The sequence below is a fragment of the Bombyx mandarina genome, chromosome 07 (genome assembly GCF_030267445.1).
Source record: "Bombyx mandarina strain Sakado chromosome 07, ASM3026744v2".
NCBI lineage: Eukaryota > Metazoa > Arthropoda > Insecta > Lepidoptera > Bombycidae > Bombyx > Bombyx mandarina.
This window is the reverse complement of record NC_143214.1, coordinates 7,978,542-7,990,522: the sequence shown is the minus strand read 5'-3', so window position 1 is coordinate 7,990,522 and position 11,981 is coordinate 7,978,542. Positions and strand designations below refer to the sequence as shown.

Sequence of the window (11,981 nt, the reverse complement as noted above, 5' to 3'; positions counted from 1 at the left end):
ACTATTAGTGGATCGGGAATATCCGAAATAACGTGTTTAAGGCGACGTCGACTGTTTACCATTCGGTCCGCGGGATCAGGAATGTATACATACCCCCTTACAGAGCAATTAATCACCTCAATAGAAAACACCACATATATAACGTTCCGAAAATAATCGAGGGCGCACACGAAGATACAGCAATCGATAACTTGCACAAATTTGACGGATCGTTCGCCCCCTTCGAACGCTTAGGTAGGATAAATAAACGTACCAAATGAACAGTCGTACAATATGCGGCCCAACTAAAATAGCCATTAAGTAAATTATAATTTGCGTAATTACTGGTGGTAGGACCTCTTGTGAGTCCGCGCGGATAGGTACCACCACCCCGCCTATTTCTGCCGTGAAGCAGCAATGCGTTTCGGTTTGAAAGGTGGGGCAGCCGCTGTAACTATACTTGAGACCTTAGAACTGATATCTCAAGGTGGGCGGCGCAATTACGTCGTAGATGTCTATGGGCTCCAGTAACCACTTAACACCACGTGGGCTGTGAGCTCGTCTACCCATCTAACCATAAAAGAAAATAAAATTTTTATATCGATACTCTACTTGACCTTGAGATAACGAATTCTAGAATGATACCTACCTAGGCGTAGGGGGTTGAGATCGGGGTGTGAGGCTGCGCTCAAGCAGACTCGATGCGCTGCCTCGGCTCTGTAGGCTGCTGCGTTTACTGTTGCTGCAATCTGAATCAATGAATATTTGTCTTACAAAAATATAATTGGTTGTCAATAAAGTCGGTTTACGGACGATAATATTACGTGATAACGTCAGTAGCAGAACTATTCGAATTCGGTAGCTGTGACGTCACACGAGAAAACAAATAAATGTGTCACACTGGCGGTTACTGGTGGTAGGACCTCTTGTAAGTTCGCACGGATAGGTACCACTACCCGGCCTATTTCTGCCATGAAGCAGTAATGCGTTTCGGTTTGAAGGGTGGGACAGCCGTTGTAACTATACTGAGACCTTAGAACATATCTCAAGGTGGGTGGTGCATTTACGTTGTAGATGTCTATGGACGCCAGTAACCACTTAACACCAGGTGGGCTGTGAGCTCGTCCACCCATCTAAGCAATAAAAAAAATAAAAAAAGTCCACGCTTGGGCAACGATCGTGCCTCTCTATCGCTTGTTCCACGCTCTCGCTTGCACGCTCAGGCTCGGACGGAACGTGACACTTTTTCGTGCGTGCAGCCGGTGTTCATCGATTTATAAGACGTTAGTTACCACACCAACAAAAAAATGTACGTGCAAAAAATTCCTGTTAACTTTTAATTTTTTTTTTTATATGTTTGTACACACAGCTATTAGAAGAAACACGACAATAAGGATACAGAGTACAAGGACACTACTTATTTCATGTTGAAATCTGAAGAGATTTGCGGGCCTACTGGAAGCAGTAGGCCCGCAAATCTCTTCAGATTTCAAGGAAAGACGAAATAGGAACACAAACATAGTGCATACAGTAAACATTACATATAATAATATATACATATTACAAGATAAAAAAATACACACACACACACGCGCGCACGCACATACACACATACATATACTTACTATATATTATAATTAATTACGGCTATATTCTTTCATTTAGAAACGTTACTTGTAAGCATGCCTTGAACTATTTCTCTCACTCACCCATGTGCGATACGTCAGTTGAGAACATGATGTCCTCGCGGCGCAATTCGTCATCGCTCTCCGGGTAGTCGTCGAAGGTTCGCTTCCTGAGCTCGTCCATCGAACCGTTCGAAAGCGCCCCGACCGTGACCACGCCCGAACCGGCCCCGGGCATCGGAGACGAAGTGTAGAAGTGGTCGCCGCCGATCTAAATTCAAATTCACACCTAAATGAGTATCGTCTAAGACGCGCCGTAATATTAATCTATAATCTATACTAATATTATAAAGAGGAAAGATTTGTTTGTTTGTATTGAATATGCTCCGAAACTACTGAACCGATTTGGAAAATTCTTTCACTGTTTGGAAGCTGCACTGTTGGAGTTTGATTAAGAAAATAATGGCCGGCAACACTTGACACATGTAACGTTACAGATTTAGAATATTGGAATTATTTTAAATGTTTAAAACAAATAATTGTCTTCTCTTCAGTGAAGACAAATGACTGCTCATCTAGACACGGTCAGAGTAACATCTAAGAATTTTATAAAGATAAAATATTATAATGGCGTAACAGTGTTCAAAGTATTTGCAATATAACAATATTAATCATGAATCAGAGTATTTTTTAAATAGCCCCTCAGAGCCCAATCCCCTCAAATTTAACCGTCCAATATGCACTATTCCCAAGTGACATAGGCTATAATTTTTTTTTAAATAAAATAGGGATCCTTACTCCAATAATGTAAACCAAGGTGTAAAAAAATTCCTAAAAAATTATTTACATCGCGTGCCCTGCGAAAACTATTGATGATAGAATAAAATAATGTACTACGACTTTGTAGAACACATTATTATTTACAAAAAGTGTCGCAACAGCATATGTCTATTATAGTTAGGCCGCAATAAATGGTCTTTTATTTAAAAAAATAAAACAACGTGTAATATTGTGGAAATCTTTGTTAAAGACCCGAGCGGAGCCGGAGCGGGCCGCTAGTCTATACTAATATTATAAAGAGGAAAGATTTGTTTGTTTGTTTGTTTCGAATAGGCTCCGAAACTACTGGACCGATTTGAAAAATTCTTTTTCCATTAGATGCCGACATTGTCCCTGATAAACATAGGCTACTTTTTTTTATTTTTTTTTTTATTTTTTTGTTTCATGTGTGTTTTAATGTTTCCGAAGCGAAGCGAGGGCGGGTCGCTAGTTAAGTTATAAACACACGAATAAACGCTTTGTACAACCACCGTTTTTAGATCACTTTCGGAATCCAACATCAGATCGCCTTTCTGGTACACGCGACGCGATAATCGAAAGATTATTAATAGTACTTAAATATCCAAGTTTTCCGTTGTAACCTGTCATGTCAATGACGGTACTGGTAGCAAAAAAAAACGCTTTATCATCTTTATTAGTGTATTGTATTGTTTAAAAGCCAATACTTTAGGTCCTAAAGCATGTACATGTCTCGCACGCGCGGTCATGAAATTACAAACATAGAACATATTATTAATTAGTAAGTAGTTCAAGTAAGAAGAAGGTGATGGTCACGACCCACAGACATGAGGAATGCGACTCGGGGAGGAGGAAGAAGAAGGTAGCGGACACTTTGGGACAACGCCTTATAATCAATTTGAATTTATAATAAGAGGCGAACATGAAAGAATGGCCTGGAGGACAATCAACACGAATCCAGTGAAACCACGCCGGTCGCTACGTTTCTTTGTGATCGAAGACTATACGCACCAGATATTATAGCTATCAATTTAATTCCAAATCCTCACTCCTATGGATCTAATAAAATTCATAGAAATAAAAAAAAAACTCTCGACCTTTAACATTTTTGCGTAATTAACAAATGGAAGGACGTACTGTTTATTCTCACGGTATATATATCTCTACATCCTGCCTCGTTTGAGTGCTAATTTCGAAATAAGCGTTCCGGTTTCGTGAGCGGGTCAGCAGTTATACAATTGAGGCTTCGACAACCCCCCACCATTCCCGATCCTGCGGACAGAATGGAAAGCAGTCGACGTCGCCCAAAACACGTCATCTCGGATCCTCCCGATCCACTAACGGTGCTTCTAGGTACTTCAAGCACCGGTCACCGTTCTAGTCGAACCCGTCGCTTGCGACGAAGGGCTCGACGAGTAAATTAACTCCCAGACACAGCCCACTGAGTTTCTCGTCGGATCTTCTCAGTGGGTCGCGTTTCCGATCCGGTGGTAGATTCTGCGAAGCACGACTCTTGCTAGGGTTCGTGTTAGCAACGTCATCAGGTTTGAGCCCCGTGAGCTCACCTACAAACGTTAGGGTTACGCTGAAATAGCCTCTCAAGGCTCTCAGCTTAGGTAGGAAAAAAAAAAAAAAAACCCCAAGGTTGGTGACGACATTCCCGTTCTGATAAGTATGGGCTTAATTAAACAGTAAGCACCAGGTATCTTATGAGCTCACCTACCCACCAGTGGAGGTAGTTGTCAAAGAAAATAATAAATAGAGCAAAGACCAGAATCATGTTAGCAACAAATTAAAATTAATTATTTTCCAAAAGAAGCTTGTCCGAAGATGCACATCCGGCGCATCGGTCTGAGTTGTCGTTTTCCCTAAGCACGTAATGGATTATTATCTTCTTCGAACGTCAAAATTCTGAGAATCATTTATATGTGTGTAATGTATAGACGGCCTATATAGATCAATAGCCATAGTACTTATATATTTTTTACGCAACTACGACAACTAATTGACAGATAAAACAAAGAGTGGCATTTGCTTTAGCGCTGCTGACGGTACATTATGTTAGCGGATGCGGCTAAAGGTATAGCAAGGTAACAGCAAACTCTAAACTATAGATAACCATAAAAGGAGAAAATTAATGCCATTCAAAGTCATTACAATTTCAATATGGCTTTGTATTTTAATGTAACGTGATACAATATGTTGAGGTAACCGTTCAACAATTCTCTAATTCAACAGTCGAGTTTACGATGAACGACATTGATGAGTCAGGATTTCATAGAAAACCCGCACGTTTTGTTAGCGTGACACACCAGTGTTGTGTGGTTACAAAAATGTGTACGTAAGGTTGCGTTCCATTCGTAATTTTATTCCATTATATGAGTCGTCTATTATATCAAAGGTGGCAATCTGTGCATTTAGACAAAAAAAAATTATTGATATTTCAATACAGATTGATTTGAATATAATCGTCTCCTTCAAAGAATACGGTTCAAAACCTGCATTAAATAAAGGTTAATACTTAACCTATTATTTATCTAAGATGTCGTTCAGAAGAGTTTTGTGACTGCCAATGGAATACAAAGTCAATAATTCGTTTTTCTGATTTACCAATAATTATCCAAAAGTCACATTGCCGGCTTTGATAATAGTCGACTCATATGTAGTTAAAGCTTCCTTAGTTTTGTGCATAAAATTGAAAAATACTAAAGATAATAGTATAATGATCTACTTACTGGTCACTCGCTGAGTTGTAATATAAATAAGATGATTTGGACCAAGGTCGCTTGGCGTGAAGCATCGCATTGTTAGCGAATTATAGTATCAAATATAAAATACCATATCATGGGGTGAAAGGCCATTCGGTTTAAATGACATTTTTACAACTTCACAGAACAACCATTGTATAAAATTTGGAAAAAATATCATAACAAAAAACCTCTTCAACCATTCGAATGGGGTAAACTTAATTGAAATCCAATCAAAAAACTTCGAATTGTTGACGCTAATACCAAATAAAACGGACCTTTAATTACAAAGATAAATGACGCGTATTAAGAGAAATGTCGCCTAAACCAAATAGCCTTGCACCACTTGTTATTACACCCGAGGAAAAATGTAATCTATATATTATTAATACGTGAAGCAAAAACTTTGTATCCCTTTTTACGAAATTGCGCGGACGGAGGAGTATGAAATTTTCCACACTTATAAGAGATTATAGAGAAGAAATGCACAATGCTAATATTTTTTTAAATAATGCATAAAATATACATTAAATCAATAAAGAAACCATTACACACACTACCATGTATTTGACACACACACACGCATGCATACATTTGTTTATTGTCAAACTTTTCTTTGCAGTCTGTCAAATTGAGAATAGATTAAATATTGTTTTCTCTTTATTAATATTTGTCTAAAGTGTAGTCTTGACGGAATCTGTGATTAAAGAAGTATAATAGTCCTTGACAATATAATCATAATAGTGTACAAACTTATAATTTCCATTAGTTGTAGGGGACCACTAGTCTTCATAATTTCCAATAATAAAAACTATAAATTTGACTGTACGAAATTACAATTTTGAAAATAATCTGTCAGATGGTGCTGATGTACAAAGCGTGTCGCGACATTGACAAAAGATGAAATCTTAGAAAATTATTTACTTTTTTAATACCCAAAAGTTAAAGTGTTGTTCGGATCTTTGGAAACTGGAAAACTATTTTCGAATGAATTGAAAGTTACTCGAGGTTTCTTTATCAACCTTTCAATCTTGAAGCGTGTGTTCGGATTAACATAACAATAAAAACAAAGAATAAGGTCAGATGTCAGAAAAATATGACAATCATATACTAAATAAAGTAGTAAAATACCAATGTGAAATCTTTTTGATATTTGGATGAAATTTTAAAAAATGAGTTTATAACCTAGATTCACACAAGATATTTTTTATCGTAAACAAAGAGCTACCTACTTTAATGACAAGGTTTATCATAGAAAGGGAAATGACGGTTATTACTGCTGCAATTAATATGACAGTAAACTCGATGGTTCGTGATTTACGTATCAAAAGATCAAGATCAATCTTTTGAAAGTGATGCAAGCAACTTTTTATCCCGAGAAATATCGCTTAAGATGAGCGAAACTACGATGAAAAGTCAAGCAATATACATATATAACAATCAAATAATATGGATGTAGGAATAATTGGACTAGGTGATGCGAAGCTGTTTTTGACGATTGCACCACATCAGATGATATTTCAACACTAGTAATATTAAGACAAATTTAATTGGCCGAAATACAATAAGAAAATGTAGCTTTACAAATAACAAACATAATGGTGGTAGGACCTCTTGTGAGTCCGCACGGGTAGGTACCACCACCCCGCCTATTTCTGCCGTGAAGCAGTAATGCGTTTCGGCTTGAAGGGTGGGGCAGCCGTTGTAACTATACTTGAGACCTTACAACTTATATCTCAAGGTGGGTTGCGCATTTACGTTGCCTATGGGTTCCAGTGACCACTTAACACCAGGTGGGCTGTGAGCTCGTCCACCCATCTAAGCAATAAGAAAGAAAAAAAAACCTAGAATATAGGTTTTAGTAAATAATAAAATCCAGCTACATTTAAAAGAAACTCTTCTGGTTAAAAGGCAATTAGAACTGTGTAAGACTTCTGATTTTGAACGTTTATTATATTACGAATATTTCTGGTCATGTCAAATGAATAATTTAAGTTAATAAAATTAAAATATACGATAGATCAAACATTTCCTGTTGTAACTACAACAGGAATACAAATATTCCTTTCAAACACAAAAATCGTTTTGTTTGGCAACTTTTTTTTATTGAGATATTTCAACCCTGGCAATGCAATGGATATCTTTTCGTAATTAAAAACTAAACATATACACATAGATACATCCATTAAGGAGGTAATAATACACAAGGTATTGCATCTCAAGAATTATGCACGGCGTCTGTATAAATTTGCATACTGCTAATCAGTTTTCATTCGACACTTCCATAGCTACCTTCTCCAATGCATTCTTTTTTATGGGACATACAAATCGGATTAGCAATGAATCCTTTGATTCGATAAAAAAAAAAAAAAAACATAAGGGTCAGATGTAAATTGACATCTTCTTTTACTGCGTAATGCGAAGTCTAATTTATTATTTAGAAATTATAAAAAGTCTCAAAATCGCAAAATCTTTACTATCTCAATGTTTAATAGCCTAAGTACTGCTGTATGCTAGACCATATGGTCTAGATTCATGTGTGATGTATTATTATTGTACCACACGTAATAATTTTTCCAAATCCATAAAAGTTTTATGCATTTCAAAAACTAAAAAAATCGATTACCATCTACCAAGATAAGATAAATTCATGTAAAATAGATAGGACGATTGGATAATCGTGTGGTAACTTGTTTATCGATAGTCCGACGTAATACACCTGAATGAACATATGAATTTTTAATGCTAGCTTCAGTTAAGTGAAATATCAAAAAAAATAAATAAATAAATACACTAACTAACATGTACATGAGAGACTTCGATTTTACAAAACTAAGACTTGACTTCAAACAACAACAACAAAATAATCTACGCATTGTATTTTTGTAAATTATCTATATATTAATACGTGATGCAAAAACTTTTTACTCCTTTTTACGAAAATTGCGCGGACGGAGGAGTATGAAATTTCCCACACTTATACAGAATATAGGGAAGAAGTGCAGAACGCTAACATTTTTTTGAAATTATGCATAAAAAATACATTAAATCAATAAAAAAAACATTACATACACTACCGTGTATTTGACACAACACATACAAATGCTTACAAACAAAACAAACTTTTGTTTTGTTTAAAGGGTGTGGTCAAATTGAGAATAGATTCATATTGTTTGTCTTTAATATTAATAGTGTAGTTTTGGCGAAATCTGTAATTATATTATATAAGTACAATAGAACCAGAATAATGTTTAAAAATATAATTTAAATTAAATAAAGTTTAATTTCGAATTACTGCGGGACCACTAGTTCTATTAAAAATTTTAAAGCAACCATTTTATCGTTTACAATGAATGACAATGATGAGTCAAGATTTCATAGAACGCGCTAGTTCTTGTACGCTCGTGATAGGCCCGTATCGTGCGTACATTATAATAATGTGTACACAAAACATTAAATTGTGTGCGTGCGTGCCGAGTAGAGCTGGCGTATACTATTTATATCATACGGATGTGTGTTGATATCGCGGTATTTCGCACATACACACATACGTTTAGTCCAGACTTTTATTGCACCGAATGAAGCAGCACGTACATACAATCCATACGCAGCTTGTAATTTATATATATATTTATTGTGTATCTTTTCGTTAATAATCTAAATCTTCTCAGAATTTCTGTAAATAAAACGGATGTCTGGATGAGATCGTTTTTAGCAATAATACCGCCTATTGTACAACTATATCTGATTGTTGACTGTTTTTTTAAATGTTAATTATGTTTTGGTTTTTTTCCTACCTATGCTAATAGCCTTGAGGCAATTTCAGCTTTACCCTAACGTCTGTAGGTGAGCTCACGGGGCTCAAACCGGAGTGTTGCTAGCACTGACCCTAGTAAGAGTAGTGCAGTCGCAGAATTTACCACCGGATCAGAAACGCGACCACCGGATCGGAAACGCGATGTTTTGGTGTGCAATAAAGTATATTCGCTCTCTCTCTCTCGTCTTGCTGTAACGCACTTTGTTAATTTGCAAGAGCACAACAAATATTGTAAAGAAACAAAGGCTACAACGAATATTTTAAAATTAATTACAAATTCGATTCCTGTTAGAAATATATTGATTCAATGTCACAATGTTTTCGAATCGAAACGATTTCATAAAACTTAAGGTCCGCTTCCGAGCGAATGTGAAGTTACGAAGCGATCATCGAAAAGGAACTGGAAAAAATAACCTTTTGTTTTCGACTTTTTCAGGAAAAGTCTGCGGCACGATCTCGAATTCTACTCCTCTTTATATTCCTTATGTTATTGCGAGTCCGTACATTTAATATTATTATAATGTATGCATCAGTGACTTCGAAATAGGGTTCTTCTAAATAGAAGGATTCCGTGTTGAAGTCACTCACGAAATATTATATGACTTCGAGTATTCTCACGCATTTCGAGAAATTTTATATATGAACCGCCACATAAATAGCAATTTCGAATTAATATGTATGTGGATTAGGAGAGTCGTACACAAAATTTCAAAACAAAACAATAAAATAAAAATTAAGTACCACCACCCTGCCTGCCTCTTTCTGCCGTGAAGCAGTAATGCGTTTCGGTTTGAAGGGTGGGGTAGCCGTTGTAACTATACTGAGACCTTAGAACTTATATCTCAAGGTGGGTGGCGCATTTACGTTGTGGATGTGTATGGGCTCCAGTAACCACTTAACACCAGGTGGGCTGTGAGCTCGTCCACCCATCTAAGCAATAAAAAAAGTAAGTTTAAAATGAAATTGCATTGATTCGTTCACTGACCTGATGCGGCGGATGGTGTACTCGCATTGGATGCGCGTGCAGTGACGAGGACACGTGGGACCCGGCGTCTTCCAGTTCATCAGCCCAGGGTGGCTGCATCAGCCGGATATCCGCCCGCTTCACTTCCACCGCCTGCTTGCATAGGTCGCCATCTCTCACCTGGACGACGACGATCGTGTTACAAACGTATCGAATTTCGAAACAATGACGGACGAATTTTTTCAATGTAGAACACTTAAGCGAATACTCTCACATTATATCTATATTACATTAATACGTGAAGGAAAAACTTTGTATCTCTTTTTACGAAAATTGCGCGGACGGAGGAGTATGAAATTTCCCACACTTCTAGAGAATATAGAGGAGCGAAGAATGTTAATATTTTTTTTAAAATATGCCTAAAAATACATTAAATTAATAAAGAAAACATTACACACACTACCATGTATTTGACGCACACACGCATGCATACTATTTATTTATTGTCAAACTTTTGTTCTTGACGTCTGTGGTCAAATTGAGAATAGATTAAATATTGTTTGTCTTTATTAATATTTTTCTATAGTTTTTAGTCTTAGCAAAATTTGTGATTATAGAAGTTTAATAGTCTTTGAAAATAGAATCATAATAGTGAACAAACTTACAATTTCAGTTAATTATAGTCGAATTTCGACTACTGCGGGACCACTAGTGTATAATAAATATTGTAAATACACGTAAAATAAAAGCAAAAAACAAATAACAAAATCGCACAACCAACATTATTATATAAGCAAAATTTCAAACGAAATAATATCCGTTATAAATTTACCTCAACACGTATCCTTATAGGCGAATTTAACACCTCTAAGATGAAACCTTCGACGAATACATTTTGAACGTTTTCTCGATTGGGGTCAGAGGTACGCACGACGCACGGCAGACCCATCAGCAAATGGCTCATCTGCGGGCTCGCATCGCCGATAACATCCAGTTTGTTCATACCAAACACGTCACTGTATTCGACCGGTTCATTTTCATACCCGTCTAACTCTACCGTCACTTTACAACCTTCGGCGTGTCTTATCGCTCCGGGTACATAAAAGCCCCGTTGCTTGGCCAAAACTCGGTGGTCACGCCATTCGGACAAATCAATGTTTGGGTATTGGATGAAAAACGGCTTCACGTCTTGAGGTGGAGATTGCCGTACTATTGGCGAAGGTTGGAGCACTGGCCGTTGATAGTTGTGGAAGTCGAGTACCGACGCCGTCGAAGTGTTGATCGTGTTATTATTGGGACAGGTCTGCTGCATCTCCTCTAGCGAGGAAGGGTCAAATTTGCGTTTCTTGGGCAGATTCCTCACTGGGTTTTGAGTTGGCGTTTGATGGACCGTCGACTGAGTAGCGTTGCCGCTGCTGGCGTTGCCGAGATTAGTCGGATTGGCCATGTTTATGTTTTTATGGTTGGTAGATGATTGTGACAGGCTCACTGTGCCGACACTGCTTATCACAGAAGCAGGAATCTAAAACAAAATTGTAATATAAATACGTGATTCTTTATAGTAATTTCCAATCTATACTAATATTATAAAGCTGAAGATTTTGTTTGTTTGAACGCGCTAATCTCGGAAACAACTGGTCCGATTTAAAAAAAAACTTTCAGTGTTAGATAACCCATTTATTGAGGAAGGCTATAGACTATATAACATCACGGTAAGACCAATACAAGTGGAGCACCAATAAATAATGTTTCAAAATAGGGGTTTAAATAGCTCCCTAACATTCTATAATTAAAAAATATTTTCACTTTTTACGTAAATGAAGTGTGGTTAAAATTTAGTGTTAAGCCAAACTATTACACGCGGACGGAGTCGCGGGCAAAGGCTTGTATTCTCATAAACGTTGTCTATATTCGTATTTCTTCCTCCAAGCCGATTGGTCCTCGTGGGGGATAAAGACCACAACCCTCCAACAACACATAGAAATAACTACAAAGCAACAAAAATATGCGTCGCAGTTGGAGGAGGCCTTTGTCGATTGACAAACAGATCT

General features: G+C 37.0%; 1 protein-coding gene across 6 annotated transcripts in view; it reads right to left on the bottom strand.

The window, feature by feature from the left end:
• Window positions 1-11,981, bottom strand: part of cic (Putative transcription factor capicua) — a 52,162-nt gene that overhangs the window by 28,017 nt on the left and 12,164 nt on the right. For all 6 annotated transcript variants that reach the window (XM_089728680.1, XM_089728682.1, XM_089728677.1 and 3 more), the window contains exons 3-6: window positions 10,763-11,452; window positions 9,952-10,110; window positions 1,689-1,875; window positions 629-728 (exon numbers count right to left, since the gene is read on the bottom strand). In XM_089728680.1, the coding sequence (XP_089584806.1) occupies window positions 629-728; window positions 1,689-1,875; window positions 9,952-10,110; window positions 10,763-11,452 (1,136 nt within the window). The remainder of the gene's footprint in view (window positions 1-628; window positions 729-1,688; window positions 1,876-9,951; window positions 10,111-10,762; window positions 11,453-11,981) is intronic.